The 20,517-nt window shown below is 41.0% G+C and overlaps 1 protein-coding gene across 1 annotated transcript in view; it reads left to right on the top strand.

Annotated features, from left to right (window-relative positions):
- The first annotated feature begins 1,253 nt into the window (after nucleotides 1–1,253).
- Nucleotides 1,254–20,517, top strand: part of nav2a (neuron navigator 2a) — an 806,339-nt gene continuing 787,075 nt past the window's right edge. Inside the window, exon 1 of the mRNA XM_080189918.1 lies at nucleotides 1,254–1,539. Within this exon, the coding sequence (XP_080046044.1) occupies nucleotides 1,459–1,539 (81 nt within the window). The 5' untranslated portion in view covers nucleotides 1,254–1,458. The remainder of the gene's footprint in view (nucleotides 1,540–20,517) is intronic.

Genomic DNA, 20,517 nt, shown 5'->3' with positions numbered 1-20,517 from the left:
AGGGGGGCGTGGGGGGTCAAGCACGTGCGCGGTTGCCCGGAGTTGCCATGGAGACGGGTCACTTTCAGAATGGCCGGGCAGAGGCGCCAATCCGTGACGTCAGCGGGAGGGGGCGGGGCGGGCCCGGCGTTGCTCCTATTGGGTCCGCATTCCCCCCCCACCCCCTCTCTACGCCTCTTGCCTTTGGGACAAGCAGCGCACGCCCTCTCTCTCTCCCGCTGCCAGGGGTAGGCAACTTGCACAAGCTTCTCATTCACACAACGCTGCCAAAATAACAACAACAATCAGAAGAAGAGGCAGAGGCAGAAGAAAGCACTGGGGCAACCTCCTTCTCCAGACACCACCCTCAGAGAACTGCTCTTTTTTAAAAAATTTGAGCCCACATGTTGGTCAACAAAAAAAAAGGAACACCTTGTGTCAGCTGAAGATCATTGATGTGTCTTCCGTGCTCTCTGGATGACAGGACCTGACTGATTTTTTTTGTTGTGTATGTGAGAGGAATTCTTGCTTTTCTGAAGCCTTCATACACACACACACCCACCCACCCTCTCTCTCTCTCTCTTTCTGCTGTTATATTGATACTGGGCAATGCTTGGTGGTCTCTATTTCATTTTTTAAACTAAATCTGTTCTTTCTAGACACTTCCTGATGGCATTGGAAGTGGGGAGGGAGGGGGAAACCTTTGCATGGCAGATTCACCTCAGATTTATCTGTCTGCCCGCAAACTTGCAGCACTCTGCCGCCTGACAAAAGAAATCTCTGCTGCAAGTGTTTTTTTTTCTTTTGGAGGGGAAAAGAGAGAGGGAGAGGGAGGAGGCGGGTGGAATTGGTCATCGCGTTCACATATATATAGGGAGAGAGAGAGGGGGGAGAGAGAGCAAGACAGGCCTGGGGAAGTGATGCTGGTCAGATCAACGTGGCGGACAACATTCGCGGCTTCTCCCCTCGGCACACCGCTGGCACGTTTCTGGATAAAATGGAGAGGATGCTGGAGCAATAATGTGGCAGGGGGCAATCGCCCTGGATTCGCAGTGGAAAGTGGGCTGCCCTGCACCGACCAGACATTGTAGATTGAAACCGAAAGGGTACACCTTATAAAAAAAGGGGAAGGGGGTGGAGGGGGGGGGGGAAGAAGAGGGTGGGTAGGATACTGGGAAAGGGGGGGTGGGTGGGCGGGTGGGACGAGAGAGGAGGAGGAGGAGGAGGGGGGGGGGCGAAATGATAGCCAGCCTGAGAAAAGTTTAATTTGTTTAAATCTTGTCTGTGAGGATGGGTGACAACAACTCTAGAGGCAGATTTAAGGATCCACTATCGAACTGAAATCGAGGGTTTTCTTTTCCCTTCCCTCCCCCCCTTTTTGAGGGCTGTGTGATTTTTTAAAAAATATATATACACATATTTGTATAATTGGAGGGGACCCAAGGACTGTCGATTCGGAGCTGATACCGGGGACTTTTGATGTTGGAAATGGAGACAGGATCAGACTCGAGCCGGCACCAGAGGAAGCCTGTAACTCATGGGCTAGAAGACCAGAAAAGAGTAAGTGATCACATTTTTTTTTATTATTGAAACAGTGTATCCCTGCAGGCTGCCAGTCCCCCGGGCGCTGCAATGTTGAAATGTTGGCTACACTGAAAGTTTAATACATTGTTGCCTTTTAAGTTAAACAAACAAGCAGATATTTACGCTCATCTCACTTGAAACAAAGATCTCCGCCTCGCATCCCATCGTCTCTTTTGGACTGTTACTGTTTGTTTTGCGGCACTTTTTTTTTTGAAAAAGCCAAAATTTGACAGCTTCATCGCTCTGATGTGTGGTTTGTTGATTTTTTTTTTAAAGGTGTTGGTAGGGTGGGCTGTTGCCCCCACATTGCCCCGCAGATGAAAACGTAAAATGGGTGATTCTTTGAGGTTCGTTGAATGCCATATTGGCCATAAAATTAATACGCAATTAAGGGGCTGTTGGGCATTGTTGATGAGGTTCATCTGCTCTTGGCACTGACCGCACTTGGAATCTGTGGCTCTGTAATATAACCCAAAGTCAGGGCTGCGGTGGCAGCTGTGATAACATCAATTGGTCACGCTTTGGTGCAGTTCATTTTAACTTTACCCCAATTGTCACGGCGATTATTAAATTTCATAACGCTATATGCGGGATTATATTCAGTGGCCGTACACAGTCGGCTTTAGTCTCTTCCCCATGTGTTTACAGAGCGCCACTAATGATTTGATATATAACTCACTGTAAATCTGTTCCAAGAAATAGTTTACGTAGCATTTGCGGCCTCCGAATGATTTAGGATTCAAAAATTGAAGCGTTGTACTTTGCTAAGACCAGACTAATTGGTTATTTTGGTGGAATGTGTTGCTACTTGATTTGTTGGCATCGGTGTCATGTTCTGAAGGAATGGTGTTCTATATTAACTATTCTGCAATAGAAAAAAAATACAGATTTTTGAAAACTGATATACTCGATCACTGAAGTTTTTTTTTCACAAATGCACCCGTGTTTCATTATCAATCCGAATTATATATAACACAAATATGACCACCCTTCTTTAAATCAGTCCTTGTTGGCAGTTTGCCACTCTCGTAGAGCCAGCCAAGTGTTGCTGAAGTAAGCTGAAAGTACAGCCTGCACTTAACTTGCAAAGCAGTGCCTTGTGCAAAGTGAGACCACACCTGGAGGAATGTGTGAAGCTTTGGTTTTCTTACCTGAGAAGTACTTACCTTTTAGGAGAGAATGAATCGTTCACTTTACGAGGGTGAGACTGAGTAGAGCAGGGCTACGTGGCCCAGAATTTAGAAGAATCAGAGATGTTAATGTGAGTCTACTTGTGACTGACAAATGAATAAACGAAACTAGGTGATCTAACGAATGTAAAATTCTTAAAGGGTTTGACAGGGGTTGATGCTAGGAGGATGTTTTCCCTGGCTGGGGAATCTACAACATGAGGTCAGGGTGGCACAATGGTTAGCACTGCTGCTTCATGGTACCAGGGACCTGGGTTCAATTCCTGGCTTGAGTCACTGTCTGTGCAGAGTCTGCCAGTGTCTGCGTGGGTTTCCTCCCACAGTCCGAAAGACATGCTGGTTAGGCGCATTGGCCATGCTAAATTCTCCCTCAGTGTACCTGAACAGGCGCCAGAGTGTGGCAACTAGGGGATTTTCACAATAACTTAATTGCAGCATTAACATAAGCCTACTTGTGACGCTCATAAACAAACTTCACAAAAAAAGTTGGCAATTTAGGACTGAAGTGAGGAGAATGTTTTTCACTCAGAGATTTTGTGGAGTCTTTGGAATTTTCTGCCTGTGGATGCTCAGTGTGGTCAAGGTAGAGACTGATAGGTTTTTGAATATGAAGAAAATATTACAGGATGTGGGGCAAATGTGGGGAGATGGAGCTGAGGTGCGTTTCTATGTCGGTTCCAATCTCACCATGGTCTTATTGATGGAGGAGCAGGCTGATTGGCCTACTCTTGTGCCTTTTTTTAATTCATTTGTGGGACATGGGCATCGCTGGCTGGCCAGCATTTATTGCCCATCCCTAGTTGCCCTTGAGAAGGTGGTGGTGAGCTGCCTTGTTCAACTGCTGCAGTCCAAGTTCTATTTCTTATGATCTTATAAGATGGGACAAGTGTAGCATGTGCAGTTGGTTTTCATACACAACCTCAAATGAATACTTTTGGTTTGACTGTTGGTTAACAAAAAAAATCAGTAAAATTTCTAGTATCAATTGGTGTTAAGGACGTCAGTAACGTGCAGGCAGAATGCAAAAAGAAAAGGCTGGGAAATTATGCACAGACAAATTAAATATTTAATCAAAATGCCACTGAGGAGATACATGAATTTGGTGAAATGAATAATCTCATATTTGGGAAAGACACTGAACCAGAGTGTGTTGAGGCACAAGTTTGTGTCAAGTCCAAGTCTAAAGATATGCAGGTTAGATTGATTGACCATGCTAAATTTCCCCTTGGTGTCAGTGGGAATAGCAGGATAAATGCATAGGGTTACGGGGATAGGGCCTGAGTGGGATTATTGTCAGTGCAGGATCAACGGGCTGAATGGCCTCCTCCTGCACTGTAGGGGTTCTGTGATTGTCCCTGCAGTTCTAGAAACTGCATACTATCATTTAAAACAAATATAGTTGTGTTCAGTGAATTCTCAGTTTCACGAGGTGGTCTTGAACGGAGGCTATGTGCTTAGGTCCTTAAGTGAAGAGGAGAATAACAGTGGGGCAGATCAGCCTTGATTGTATCTCAACAGATGCTTATGGGTGGCATGGATGGAAGCAAAGGATGTTGTTTTGTTCCTTAACCCTTTGTTAAATCCGTAAGGATACACTGACAAACGTTGTATTTGACTGTGCTATTTGTTTACAAAAATCCATAAATCAGTGCACTTGCTTGGATTTCAAACCAAATACAAGAAGCCAGATAGTCTGGTGGAATATTATATACCCTCATGAGCAAAGGTCTTTTGAGCTCAAATCCCATTCTTAATAATTTATTCCACTGTGTGCACTGTGGCTTATGAGTGTAATATTGCACTTCCAAAAATGAAAATTTAGAAGGACTGGTACGCCTTTAATAAGTTGATTGACCAAATGATACTGGCAACTGTCAGGGTCATCTCTTCCATTGGTCGAAAGGAGAATCATGACCCTGGTGAAGGAATATTTTGGTAAAAGACAGGATATTGTACATGAAATTGCAAAAATAATAGAACACCTTGAGTTTAAAGTATAATGTTTCTTTATTCATGTCACAAGTAGACTTACAGTAACACTGTAATGAGGTTATTGTGAAAATCCCACGAATGAGCAAATATACTTGCTTTACATGATAACATGCTGTTTCTGGGACTTTTTAATGCAAACTTTGGTTGCTTCATCAGTTGATTAAATCCTGTATTCAATTTGAATATTAGTTTTTAAAGCCCAGTTATGCAGTTAGGTTAGTAAAACGAGGTTCCATATCGTGATTGGAGTTGGTTTCTGTGCATTGTGGCAAAGCCCAAGGAGAAAATTTTGTATTGTCCTGACGTGGTAGATCTGAATCAGTATTGCATGTCAATGATGAATGGATTGGGATATATGTTTTTCTTTTTCAGTGGTTTTCTCCTGTCTTATCTTAAGGTAGGGGCATCCACACAAGCGCTTCCAGCAACGGTCACCGGTTATCATTCTGGCAAAAGGACATTGGCCAGTGTCTTCATGCTTCTCAGTATGCCTTTGGGTAGCTGTAGAAACTGTCATTTCACATGAATCCCTAATGTGTTCTTACATTTCTCCTTCTCTTCTGTGCCACTTGGTGGCTTTGCTCCTGGAGGAGAAAAAAAATCTGCATTTGTGTTTTTAATATACAGATATATAAATAAACCTTGAATTTTTAATTGAGCTGCTGCTATGTAAAGCTAAGTCTGGTTTGCAGAAAACAGAAGAGCTCATTTGAACGCATAGCTTTTGTTTCTGATCATTCTAATTCTCTGAAATTTCAAACTGGAGTGTTTAGTCTTATCTTCCTAACACCATGTGATTTAATTCCTTGATATTATGTATGTATTGTGATTGGTACACAGATGAATGTCACTCGAAATTGATCTGTGCAATGTCAACTATTTGTGTATGTGTGTAGTCTAAGGCGTCAGTTAAGCATATATTGAGATTTCCCACCACTGTGTGACAGATTTAACTTGTAGATAAGTAAGTGTGCTGAGCAATGTTAGGAAGTGATATCTGAACTGATCTTGCTTCTTTAAAGGCATTTGTTGTTTTTACTGATGATGAAGTAAGTGGACAAGATTTATTTTAGCAAAAAAAACATTTTAATTTGGATAGGGACTGAAACTTATGTCTATAATAATTAAAGACAGAACTTGCATTTATATAGTATCTCTTAAGACCAAAAGATATCCCAAAACAATTTACAATCAAATATTCTTTTCAAGTATTGTCACTGTTGTAATGTAGGAAAGGCAGCAGTCCCCTGGGTGGGATTGTGGCTGGTGTAGATTCGATGCTAAATGGCCTCCTTCTGCACTATAGAGATTATACGATTCGTCCTGACTAATGCTTGTTGATCAACTTTATAGAATGATGAGTGTGATTATTTCTTCACAACGGATGTTTTAATGTTTAATATAGTGGGAAGTGTAGCAAGGCAGTGAAGTCTAACAATGGCTAAATAATCATTTTTTTCCAAAAATCAAGATTGGGGGGACAAGTATTGCCCAGGACATTGGGAGAACTCTTCTACTCTTCTTCAAAATACTGCAATAATAATATGAACATCTTTAGACTGTGAAGATTAGTATTATTACATGATACATACAAAGGCAGTCTCTAAATCTTAGTGGCCAGAGGGCTTTCCACAAGCCAATCAGTTTCTTAATCTAACATTACCGTGGCTTGGGGGCACTGCGATTAGCACTGCTGCCTCACAGCATCAGGGACCTGGGTTCAATTCCAGCCTTGGTTGACTGTGTAGAGTTTGCACATTCTCCCTGTGTCTGCGTGCATTTTCTCCAGGTGCTCCAGTTTCCTCCCACAGACCAAAGATGTGCAGGTTAGGATGATTGGACATAACAAATTGCCCTTAGTGTCAGGGGGACTAGCAGGGCAATTAAGGTAAGTTATGGGATAGGACCTGGGTGGGATTGTGGTTCGTGCAGACTCGATGGGCCAAATGGTCTCCTTTTGTACAGTAGGGATTCTATAATTTGTCCTGACTGATACTTGTTGATCAACTATATAGATTGATGAGTGTGAATATTTCTTTGTAATGGATATTTTAATATTCAATATTTGGAAAGTGTAACAAGACTTTTTTTTAGAATTCTTCTTAAAAATGTAACTGCCAAACATAGCTTGTGCCTTGCATTATCTAAATGTGCTTTACATTACTAATCAAGCTTACAAAAGATTACTTTCGATTTTCACATTAAAAAAGAAAGACTTTGATGGAATGAAATGTTCAAAAGACTTAGTCTTATATTATCTACAGATGCTAAACTTTTAAAAGGAAGAGCCGGTATGTATAAAATTCTGTGTTTGAAGCGTGTGGCGTCTTTCCATTGTAATATCTTTCAATTTCTATTACATTAAAATTGAAGGAAGCATATCATAGTGAAACCTTAAACCAAATACTTCTTGATAAGCAGAGTAATATTGTGAGTCTTTTCATTTAATAAAAGGCTTATCTGCCTAAGCTTATTGCTGTAGGCTTAGTTAATAGTTCTGTTTAATGTCCTGGAGATGGATATAATCATGACTGGATTATAGTTTCCTTATCTGTCAGTGGCTTTGTAGTAGATAAATGTGAAGAAATTGTTTCTAAAGAAAATGTTAGCCAACAGTTACATGGGTTTCTTTGTAGACTTCTGAACCAGTTATCTATAAATTAAATATTTTGACTAAAGAATTATAGTTGCTACCAAATCATTTTTTCCATGTGGGAATTATTTGTACTGCGCAAAATGCAACGGTGCATTTTACATTTTAAAGTTAACTCCATTTTAAAAAAAAATTTTTGGTTCCCACAATAATTGTGATGAGAAAGCGAGCATGTAGTTTTTTTTTGTTTCCATTCTCCAAATCAACATTCAGAAGGTGCACAGTAACAGTTTGGAGATGACCGCTACTCCAGTTGTGCATTTCTCTTCCTTTCTCATGTGGTAATCAAATCTTGACCCCCAACCTCTCCCCTTGGAAATGTAACTCAGGCCAGGAAATTTTAACTATGAACAGTGCATGTTGGTGCCTAATATGGGTCTTTAATTTGTGTTAAAAGGACATTGCACTGTATCTCTCTCCAACTTTATTGCCAAAGTACATAGTGCATTTCATTATTTGTTAGTTTTCAAACTGTTGAGAGTGGCTGTGGTGAGAATACTTGGGCAGAATTTTCCAGTTGCCCCCGCGACAGGTTTTCCTGTAGTGGAGGCAGCTTGCTGTCAGCTGCTGCTGGGGTCTTCTAGTTTTGCCAAAGTTGACGGTGATTTACATCCCTCACTCATGCTGGGGCCGAGGAATCTGTGGATGTTGGGGAGGTAGTGTCAACTTTGGGGCCAGAAAATGCAGCTGGCAGGAAGGGTTCGAGAATTCCACTCTGTTTCAATTTACTTATTTGTGGAATGTGGATGTCACTGGCAAGGCCAGCATTTGTTTCCCGTTCCTAATAGCCCTTGAACTGAATGACTTGCTAGACTGTTTCAGGGGGCAGTTACGAGTAAACCATATCATCAGAGTCAAATAATTTGAGCAGTTCTTTAAAGGTTAACTCTGCAAAGCTAAAGGTTAACGTGCGTGAGCCAGTTATGATGAGTCTTGTCCTGTGTGTCACTTTACAACAATTCTTTTATTGAATGTCTGGGGTTTAGAATTATTCAATAAATGATTTTGAATTCAACTTTTCAAAGAAAGCAAAATAACTCTCTAATATTGAGGACAGCACGTTGGCACATTGGTTACCACTCTGCCTCATAGTGCCAGTAGCTTGGGTTCAATTCCGGCCTCGGGTGATTGTCTGTCTGTGTGGAATTTGCATGTTCTCCTCCTGTCTGCGTGGGCTTCCTCAGGGTGCTCCAGTTTCCTCCCACAGCCCACAGCTGTGCAGGTTAGGTTGATTGCTCATATTGAATTGCTCCTTTGTGTCGGGTTAAGTATGTGGGCTTACTGGGATAGGGGCTGGGTGGGGCTGCTAACAGTGCAGGTTTGATGGGCCAAAGGCTTCCTTCTGCACTGCAGGGATTCTTTGATTCAAGGCTCTTCTTCAGTTAACTTTTCCAGTAAATGTGGCTTGGTCTGTTGAGAACTGATTTTGCCCATTTGGCAATGTGCAATACATTATGGTTTAATTGAAGACGGTGATGAGATGGGAAAATTACATGTTGCTGAAGTTAATTTTTTTTGACTGTTTCAATTCCCAGATTTAATTTACTTCAAACTGTAATTTTCTTAATAGAACATTAGTGTTGAGAAAATTGCATCAATTTGTCATTACTCTCAGTTCGATTTGTATTCCTTTCTTTTGAGTTGTCAAAGTTGATATTGGCTTCACTGAATATGTGAAAAGTTGTGAAATACTCTGCAGTATGGACATCTGCAGGAAAAGAATAGCAATGTTGCAACTCCCTTGTGATTAGATTAGTATACTGACGTGAATCCAAATTATATTTTTGTGTGCCTTAAGTGTTTGCACATTGTATTTTGTAATATGAATGGTGTGGGAAGAAACCAAATTGCTGAATGTGAAATGAAGCACTCTGTTCCGTTTTCACACATTGACGTTGAAGGATCTCATTCACCAGTGTTTATCTTTGATTCTCAAATCTATGATCCTTCATTTCTATCCTCAGCATTTAAAACAAAAAGCAACAAGTGGTCTTAAATTATAAGGCCTCTTCGGTTCATGGCTGCAGACTATCCTGCCTCTACAGATGGCAAGTTACCAGAGTGAGAAAAAAAGGAATCCTTGCTCACTGTACAGGGGCTGTTTGGTGCTGTGCTTTTCCATCGATGACAGGTGGTTGGCCCTTTTTGGCCATTTCGTTCATTATCTTCCCAGCCTCCCCACACTTTGTGTGGATCCTGATGGTGGGTTGCGTTTGCCATCTGGCTATCTGTACGAATGAGAGAATTGAGCATGTGCTATCTGTCAAATCTCCACATACACCATAACAGGTTTTTATGCCTGGAGCAATTGGTACATATGTCAGAATACAGATATTTCAATGCATAAAAACTGCTCATAGTGGATTATGAAGCCCATTTGTTTAGAGAATTAAAACGAGGGTGAAAGAAGTGGAAGGATTTTTTTTCCATTTACACATCTTTGATATTTATTTCATTTAAAATCTTATTTTTGCCTCATTTTTCTCTCTAGTGTTCTTCTCTTCCTAGCTGTTTGGAAAGAATTGGCTAAAGTAAAGACCCGCATTTGTTTGTTTGTCCTGAGTCTGGATTTATATACTCATTTTAGTATTCTTAGATATTCAAAAATGAATTGCAGTGACTGCCATTATGTAGACAAACAGTTAATCTGTTTTGCTGGTGGTGTTTGAAGGATAAATGTTGGCCAGGATGCCTTGCTATTTGTCAAAAGTGCAATAAACTTTTGCCATTATGGCATATTAGGCTGAAAGCCGTGCTGGTTAGGTGTATTGGCCCTGATAAATTCTCCCTCTGTGCCCCCGAACCAGAATGTGGCTACTTGGGGATTTTCACCGTAATTTCATTGCAGTATTAATGTAAGCCTACTTGCGACACCAATAAATAAACTTTAGGCAGAGCCTTGATTTCACATCTCATCTAGAAGATGGCACCTTTGACAATGCAGCATTCCTTCAGTGTCTGACTGAATATCAGCCTAGATGAAATAGTTAATCTGTGTCCTGTTGGTGTACCTGCACCATGTGGACATCATCAGTTCAAGGAGACTGCGTTCTCTCGGACAATTAAGGAAGCTCAAAAAAAACACTGACCGGGCAGTAATGCCCAAATCCTGTGAATGAAATAAAAGAAAGACCTGAATGAAGGTGGGGTTTGAACCTTTTCTGACCTGCTGAGGGGAAATGGATCTTGTCCAAGTGGACATTCATGTGTGAGCCTTGACAATGAGCAGTTTGACAACTGAGGCATCACAGCCAAGCACACTCCTCACCTGACCCAATGTGAATACAAGTAAGAACTTTTACTTACATTGTGCCTTTCATGAAATGCTTCATGAAATGCAGTCAGTGTAGGGGAGAATCACTGTACTCACTCTAAGTTCTTACAATCAGAAATATGATCGAAGCAAAATATTGCGGATGCTGGAATCTGAATCAAAAACAGAAAATGCTGGAAAATCTCAGCAGGTCTGACAGCATCTGTGGGGAGAGTGACTCACCTGATGAAGGAGCCTGAGACTCCGAAAGCTATTGCTGCCAAATAAATCTGTTGGACTTTAACCTGGTATTGTGACACTTCTTACTGTGCTTATTCCAGTCCAATGTCAGCATCTCCACATTATGAAGAGCACAGAGCCAGTGTTTTGAATCTAGATGACCCTTCATCAGGGCTGATATTGTTTTATTCACACTTTCAACTGGGATTGCTTAGTCATGGTCGCAAAGTTTATTTATTTTAAAGTTTATTTATTTATTAGTCACAAGTAAGGCTTCCATTAACACTGCAATGAAGTTACTGTGAAATTCCTTTAGTCACCACATTCTGGAGCCCAAGTCTTCAGCAGTACAGCTGGGGTGTTGTTGAGGCCCATAGCTTTTTGCTGTATCCAATGTCGTCGACTGTTTCTTGATATCGTCTGGAGTGAACTGAGTTGGCTGAAGGCTTCTTTGATGCAGGGGATCTCAGGAGGATACTGAGATGGACCATCCACTAGGGTCTTTTGAATGTGGTTGCACATGCTTCAGCCTTTTCTTTTGCACTGACTTGCTGGGCTGTCCTATCATTGAGAATTGGGATATTTATGGAGTTGCCTCCTCCGGTTAGTTACTCAATTGTCTCTGACCATCCGTGATTGCTTGGGATAGCACTACAGAGCTTTGGATCTGATTCATTGCTTGTGGGATTACTTAGTTCTGACTATGGCATTCTGTTTAATATGCAGTTTGGTGTTGTGCTGTTGCTTCGGCAGATTGGCACCTCATTTTTTTAGTTATGCCTGGTGCTGTTCCTTGCATGTTCTCCTACACTCCTCACTAAACAACATTTGGTTCATTGGCTTGATGTTAATGACTGTATGAGGGAGGTGCAGCCCGAGTTGCAGATTGTGGTTGACTCTGACACTGCAGATGACTCACAGCACCTCCATAACTGCCCAGTTTTGACATGATAGATCTATTCTGAATCTTTCCCATTTAGCAACATGATCATGTCACACAACATTCTGGAGCATGTGTGTAGTGTGAATTCAGGATTTAGTTGGCCACACCTACCAGTACTGTCATTGATGGGCAGATTGATGAGGATGAGGTCAATAAAATTTTTCCCTCTTGTTGATTCTCTCTCCACAGGCCTAGACTGGCAGCTATGTCCTTCAGGACTGGAGCAGCTTGGTCAGTTCTCGTGCTACCAATCCACTCCTGTAATGCACATTGATGTCCCCATTCAGAGTATCTTCTGTGCGCTTGTCACTATAAGGGCATCTTACAAGTATTGTTCAACATGAAGGTGTATGGATTCATCCCTTGAAGGAGACCAGTAGGTGGTAATCAGTAGGGGATGAGCTTGCCCAAGTTTGAACTGATTCCATGAAACTTCATAGGGTAGGGAGTCAATATTGAGGCCTTCCAGGGCAGTTCCCTCCCAACCGCATACCAGTGTGCAATTGCCATCTCTCATGGATCTGTTTTGCCAATGGGATAGCACATACCCAGAATGGTGATGGAGGAGCAGGGGGCACTGGCTGTAAGATATGCTTCACTGTTGCTTGACCTGTCTGGGAACACCCTTTCAATCTTGGCACAAATTTCTAGAGGTTATCAAGGAGAATTTTTGAATGATTGACTGGGCTGGGTGTGCCTAAGTCAATGCTGGGTTGTTTGTTCAATTCATTATTCTTCAACTTTCCTGCAGCAGTTTGATACAACGTTGAATGGCTTTCTAGACCATTTCTGTGGCCAGTTAAGAATCAACTGCTTTGCTGTGGGCCTGGAGTCACATGTATGTCAGGAAGGCAGATTTGCTCCCCGAAAGGCATTGTGAACCAGATAGTCTTTTATGGAAATCCAATAGTTTAATGACTGTCATTAGTGAGAGTAGCTTTTTATTCAAGATTTATTAATTAGTTTAAGATCTTCCAGCATTTGATACCTTAGGTTTTATTAAGAGGAACATTGAGTACAAGAACAAAGCAGTCATGTTAGACTTGCATAAGATGCTAATTAGGCTTCATCTGGAGCACTATGTCCAGTTTTGAGGAAAGGTGTAACAGCATTGGAGAGAGTACAGGAGAGATTCCACGAATGATTCCAGAGATAAAGAACTATATCAATGAGGATAGATTGAAGACATTGGGTCAGTTTTCCTTTGGAGGAAAGAAGGCTGAGAGGAAATTTGATAGAAGTTTTCAAGATCCTGACTGCAAGGAAAGGGTAAATACTGAGAAATTCCCCCTCAAGAGTACACTATAAACTAGAGGGTATAGATTAAAAATAATGTGCAAAATGAGCAGGAGTGATGTGAGGGAAAATGTGACGTTGTTGGAGTCTGAAACACATTTCTTGAGAGAATAGTGGGGACAGGTTCGATCGAGGTATTCAAGGGGAATCGAATTAATACTTGAAAAGAGAGTGTGCAAAGTTATGGAGATAAGGCAGGAGAGTGAGATTGGGTAGTACGTTCTTTCAAGGAGCCAGTACTAATGCGATGGGTTGAATGGCCACCTTCTCCATTGTAAAGTTTCTGTCAATCTTTCATGGTGGGATTTGAATTCGTGTCTGCGGAGAATTAGCCCTGGTCTGAGGATCACCAGTCCTGCAGCATTACTGGTTTGCTACCATCCCCCCAGTATACATGCTCAAGAATGGTTTTTAAATACAAATAAATGCAGTGGATAATAAATGGCAGGGAGTTACCATTCATGGAAAGCTTTTCTGTAACTCAGGTAGAAAAGAAAGTACCTTGTAAGTATAAATTGGCTGCAATTTAGTATAAATTATTCTGGGGATGGGTGGGATGGCAATGACGAGAGTGATGGTAGAAGAAAATGAGAATAATTGTAGGATATAGCTAGTGTTGCCTTTGTGCTGCATTATTTTCTGTCCATCAAGATTATAAAAGGCCTTGGAGGAGGGGACTTCGATGTTAGGGTTTTTTGGTTTCTCCCCTCTGTTACTGACTTGACAATATGGGATTAACAGTGTGATTATACATTTGTGTGCATAAATTATGACGTGTGTAATGGCAGTCCACTTGTACTCTGCTTGGAATCTCTGACATTGCTGCACATTTGGAAGTTTACTCTGACCAGCTGCTGCTAACACTGCAGGAATCAGATTGAAAATGTAGCCATAACCTCTTTGTATAACCTGTATTTCACTGATGGACTGGTGTGTTGGTTTATTTGTACTCAGTAAACAGCAACTTTGCATCAAGAACTCATACAAACAAAACAGGTAATTGAAATGCAGCTGTATTCACTTGATATTTCAGTCTACTTTTAGTTTCTTTTGAATTATAGAGTCATAGAGGTTTACAGCATGGAAACAGGCCCTTCGGCTTGTCCAAGCCACCCTTTTATTAAAACCCCTCAGCCAGTTCCAATTGCCTGCATTTGGCCCATGTCCCTCTATACCCATCTTACCCATGTAAATGCTAAATGCTTTTTAAAAGACAAAATTGTACCAGCCTCTCCTACATATAGCCGTTTGTTCCAGAAACTCACCACCTACTGTGTGAAAAAATTGCCCCTCTGGACACTTTTGTATCTCTCCTCTCTCACCTTAAACCTATGCCCTCTAGTTTTAGACTCCTCTACCTTTGAGAAAAGATATTGACTATCTAGCTGATCTATGCCCCTCATTATTTTATAGACCTCTATAAAATCATCCCTCAGGGTCCTCGCTCCAGAGAAAAAAGTCCCAGTCTATCCAGCCTCGCCTTATAACTCAAACCATCAAGTCCTGGTAGCATCTTAGTAAACCTCTTCTGCACTCTTTCTAGTTTAATAATATCCTTTCTATAATAGTGTGACCAGAACTGTACACAGTATTCCAAGTGTGGCCTTACCAATGTCTTGTACAACTTCAACAAGACGTCCCAACTCCTGCATTCAATGTTCTGACCAAAGAAACCAAGCATGCTGAATGCCTTCCTCATCATTATGTCACCTGTGACTCCAGTTTCAAGGAGTTATGAACCTGTACCCCTAGATCTCTTTGTTCTGTAACTATCTCCAACACCCTACTGTTAACTGAGTAAGTCCTGCCCTAGTTCAATCTACCAAAATGCGTCACCTAGCATTTATCTAAATTAAACTCCATCTGCAATTCGTCAGCCCACTGGCCCAACTGATCAAGTTCCTGTTGCAATCCGAGATAACCTGTTTCACTGTCCACTGTGCCACCAATCTTGGTGTCATCTGCAAACTTACTAACCATGCCTCCTTGATTCTCATTCAAATCATTAATAGAAATGACAAATGACAGTGGACCCAGCACTGGTCCCTTGAATGTTAAATATGGCGACCTAGTCTCATGATAAGGAGCCAATCATTTAGGACTGAGATGTAAGTAGAAATTCATTTGTGTACCTTTAAAAAGCCAGAACTGTGCAACTAATTATGGCCACACAATTCTCATCAACTGAGATATGAAGCTTCAATTACAAACTTCTGACTTAAGTGGTACGCATGGTAGTTGGTCTTTTGGGCTCAGAATTCAGTTCTCCCACCCTCCCACTCACCACCTACACAATCTCTTTGGCTGTCACCTTGCATATCAGAAATTCCAGAAGATTTTAAATTAGGTCTGTTTCAACATCAGCATATTAAGTCTTTTATGTCGACTCAGCTCCAGTATAATATTCTGACTTTATTTTTTCAACGTGTATTTTTGTAATGCTAGAATCACCATCAAATGGCTTATCCTGCAAGACTGCATACATTTTTAAACAGAAAGCCATCAGTTTCCCCTAACTTCTGGTTTGTTTTCGTCCCTGGACAAGGGGCATGGAAGTGCAACCCTTTTGTTCGTAGTCTTGTAATTTAGAGGACTGACTAGCAGTGCAGCGAATGTGTGTTCAAAATTGCTTTACCAATTGAAAATGTGGTTTTGAATTGTGAAAATAACCATGAAGTTGTCAGGTTTTCATAAAAAAAATCCAAGGGGTTCTTTGTTGGTCTGGCTGAGATGTGACTCAAGTCCCACACCATGTCTGACCCTGAAGTGTGTTGGCAAGCTACTCAGTTGCATCAAATTGACACATCAAGTGGTTCAGTGAGACTCACCACCACTTTTTCTTGGCAATGGGGGTGGGGGGAAGGTGTTGGGCTGTTACAGCCTTATCAGGAACGTCTATATACAGAACTAAATGAAAAAGGTTCTGTGGTGTCTCAAGGTGTTAATTGGGTAATCTACCCAGGAGGTCATCATCGCAAATCCAAGCATCTGGGAGCGTTGTCAGAACTGGGCCCTCATTGCATCTTATGGGACGCACTGCCTCCAGAAAAAGGTACAATGCGGAGTAATTCTGACCAGATGCTTGGGTTGGCAAAGAACCACTTGGATCTGTTCAATGAAGAAGGTTTTTAAAATGTTTGCTGTTGTAATTTTTTAAAAAATTATCCACACATTTAATTTCTTTTAATGCTATGCATTGCATAGTATTGACAGCACAAAAGATTCTTCAGCCCAAAAGGTCTGTGATGGTATAGGTAATCCTCCCATCAACATTTCTATTCCTTTCTGTACTTGTTAAGCTTCCCCTTCAATGTCCCTATAGCAAATTCCACTTCCAAAACCACTTTTTGTTTTGGGTAATTAAGATTCTCCAAAATCCCAATTGGATTTATTCGTGACTGTTTTACATGTATTCTCGAGTTCTGTTTTGCCCACAAAGGGGGACATCTTCTCTACATCATAGAAAATATACAGGAAGCAATTCTGATGTGCTGCCTATGCAGGAAACAATTTTGATGTGCTGCATATAAACGGTGTTAGAATATATAACACAAGAAGGGAATTACCATTGTGCCGTACATTTTGAATATTTTTCACCATTTAAGCCCTTCAACACATGTATCAATGACATTGAATTGATGCTTAAAAATATATTTCGGAATGGAAGCTTTTGAGGTGCACTGAAGCTCTGCTGTTTACATTAAAAAGACTAGTTTCAGATGCTGGCCTTATTCTGTGCATCACAAGCAATGCTGCAATGAGTCAAGTTCTGAAGAGACTGCATGACTGGTGATTAGTCATGCACAATATGAAAGCTGGTTCATGTTGAACCCCTTGATTTGGATGTTAAATAATATTAATGCTGCGCTGTAATTGCAGTAATAGGACACAGGAAATGGTTTCAGGTTCACGATATGGATTCGTACTCTTTGTGGCCCATTAAAGCTGTTTTGGGTTGCACATGGTAACAATGAAATGTCATGCTCACAAGGACACTGTTGGAATGTGATACATGAGGCTGACGAGCCAAATGTGAAATAAATGGCTATTGTGACTGGTTTATCCTGGTGAAACTGAAAAGCATTAGTGTGACAAAGGAAACTGCTTTAAGGTTCACGGGAGAAAAAGTGCCATTAAAATATTTTACAAGATAAAACTCCACAAAGAGTAGGCGACAGGCTCAGTGATTTCATGGGCATAGTTGTGCCACCTGAGATATTCGAAAATTCTAAAGTTTGGTGGTGATTATTTCCTGTTGAAAATTACAAATAATGTGATGGGAATAAAATGGAACAATTTTTGAATCAACAAAATCAATGACCCGTGCAAGCGCTTCATTATTTTGTCTTTAAAATGTTGTCCACCTTCAAGCAGCAGCAATTAGTCTTGGGGGTGGTTGTGGTTTGAAGGAATAATATATAAAATGATTTTGAAAAATCAATAAAACTGAAGACAGGTTGTCTCCGCGTAGCAATGCATAAAATATTAATGAATTACAACATCCTGCTGGAGAACATCCTACAGTTTTGAGGCTGTTGGGAGGTTAGGAAGAAGTCAAATTGCTGCAAAAAAAAATAGATATCACGATTCCCTTTCAAGAATTTTACCTAGCTCTTAATCTTGTTACTAGAGAAGAAAATATGATTTTATTTTAAAAATTGAAAGCTTCATTTGATCTTGCTTCTTAAAGATACTGTAATCAGAAAAATGAATAAATTTCAATATATTAAGCCTTTGATCTTTCATTGAGCACTCAAACTGCCTTTGAGGTATGCTTTGGTTTTTTTCTGGCAATGAATTTAGTGTTTTAATAGTTATTGATTTCTGTTGCAAACTTATTTAGAAAACTAAGTTTATTGGAAGTGATGACACATGCTACATATTTAACACACATTTGCGTTTGAACAGTTGACATTCCTGTCAAAATATTGCACACATCTGTATCTTATTTTGTTTGGCAGAATTTGATAATGGTCTTTACAACCCACGGGATGAAGGCAAATCTTTTAGCTTCAACTTTTAAATCCTATTTGATCACTAAGAGTACGACAGAGTTTATGTAATTTGCCAGAAATTAAATACAGACTGTGCCTAAATTTTTTAAGTCTGCAGCAATTATGTAACAATGATCAGTTTTCTTGACTTGTACCAGTGGAATGAAGCTCTGATGTAGAATTCTAGCCATGTACACATTGCGTGCCCGATAGCTGATATCTGGGGATGATTTCAATGTGTAAACCAAATTTGATGGTTATATATAGCTTCAGCGCAGCACTCTGTTGTAACATTATCTGCACCTATTGATCAGATTACCACTTCATAATTACTCTAAAGCATCCAATATTCTACATAAATCATGACAGAAATTGTAAGGATAATTCTTTTAATATTACAGCAAGGCACTGTTGTGAAATACCCCTTAGGCCAAGTCAGATTATTATTAGGTGATGACGTTTGCTCCATTACCACCCAGTATAAATATGCCCACTTCACTTACCCGATGGAAAAAATTTAAACTCCATATGGAAGCAAGCCGATTAATGAGAATAAGGTTTGCACAGTAAATAAAGTATCAAGTTTTTGTTTAATCCTGTTAGCCTTTTGCAACTTAGCCCTTCTACTACATCCAAGAAGTGCAATTTCCATAATTAATTTAGTGTACTTGCCACTTTTATTTATAGAAGAATAAAATCCCGACAGTACAGACATTCAGCCCATTTGAGTCTGCACTGACCGCAATCCCACCCAGACCCTATTCCCGTAATCCCATGCATTTATCCTGCTAATATCCCTGATGCTAGCCTCAACTTAGCATGGCCAGTCCACCCAACCTGCACATCTTTAGAGTGTGGGAGGAAACCGGAGCACCTGGAGGAAACCCACGCAGACATGGGGAAAACGTGGAAACTCCACACAGACAGTGACCTGAGACTGGAATTGAACCCGGATCCCTGGCGCTGTGAGGCAACAGTGCTAAACACTGTGCCACCCATTTATTGTTGAAAACTGTTCCACCTGCAAACACAAATTACAGTTGTTGTTCAGCAAGCCCCGTACCAAGTTTTGAATTGAAGGTTGTCATCTAGTTCTGTGTTTTATAATGCAAATCCATCATTTTGCACAGAGTGAAAATGTCAAATGTTTTTTCAGTAATGGATGTTTGTCCAGTGATAATTCATTCCCTGTACAGATAATTGACATTTTGACCCTTAGAACAAAAATGGCGCAACTCCTGGTAAGATTGCTATCTGGCACCCTTGCATTTCAGGAACTATTGAGAGGTCACTTCTAGCACTAATATTTAAAGCAATGGGAGATGGTGGGTGAAGCAGTCATTGATGTCATAACAGCTGGAATTTTTCCAAGTCCTATGCAGACGGTTGGTGGGACCCTGGGGAGGGAGGGAAGAGGATGTTATCAGTAGCGGTCGGCAAGAGGCATTCAACTGAGGATAGCGGTCTGTCTCTCCAGCCTCAACAGCACCTCTGATAAAGGTAGCTGCTAGCTGCTATGGAGGCTGTAGGCCGAAGGAGACACCTCAGTGTTGAGGCAACCTCAAGGCCAGGTAGGCAGAGCCCGATGATGGGAAGGGTGAAACCTCCAATGGTGGTGTCAGAACCACAGGATGGCCATTGCTGCTGGGTGTACTGTTCCCTCTGCAGTCGCACCACGTGACAGTGGCTCATCCTGACTCTAGTACAATGTTGTAGGGGTTTATTCATAAGGCTTACACTGCAATGAAGTTACTGTGAAAATCCCCTAGTCGCCACATTTCCGGCAGGAAATGGTAGTCATTAGGCCAATTTAATTGGCTGTCTGCCTGTGGTCACTGGTCAGCTGCACTGCTGCAATTCCCAACCCTGAGAATACCCCGTGGCATCAGGAAGACATAGGGTTTCCCCCGACACCTTCTGCTACCATTTTGACAGCCTTCTTGTTTCCTAGCCTGTCTCTCGAGGGTTGGTAAAATTCAGCTCATGTTTGATATTTTGAAAAGGTAGAAACTGAGTCATATTTGTAAAAGGAAAGGCAGATTTACATTTCTTTAGTCCCCTTTATTGCATATTTATTGTTTGTAAGGTGAGCATTTATTGCTCAACCTCATAATTGCCTTTGATAAGATGATGGTAAACTGCCTTCTTGAATTGTTGCAATCCACGTGATAACAGTCCTGTTAGGTAGGGAATTCAGGGTTTTAACCCAAGGCAGTGAAAGAACAGCAAGATATTTCCAAGTCAGGGTGGTATGTGACTGGGATGGAGCTTATAGATGGTAGTGTTCCCATGTACCTGCTGCTGCTGTTGTTTTAGATCCAGTTTGCCAGAATGAAGCCGTTGTGTATAAATCATCCTTTTGGATGAGACGTTAATCTCAGCTTTCCCCCTCA

Source organism: Carcharhinus amblyrhynchos, chromosome 6 (genome assembly GCF_965287045.1).
Source record: "Carcharhinus amblyrhynchos chromosome 6, sCarAmb.v2.hapA, whole genome shotgun sequence".
NCBI lineage: Eukaryota > Metazoa > Chordata > Chondrichthyes > Carcharhiniformes > Carcharhinidae > Carcharhinus > Carcharhinus amblyrhynchos.
This window is presented reverse-complemented; position numbering and strand designations above follow the sequence as displayed.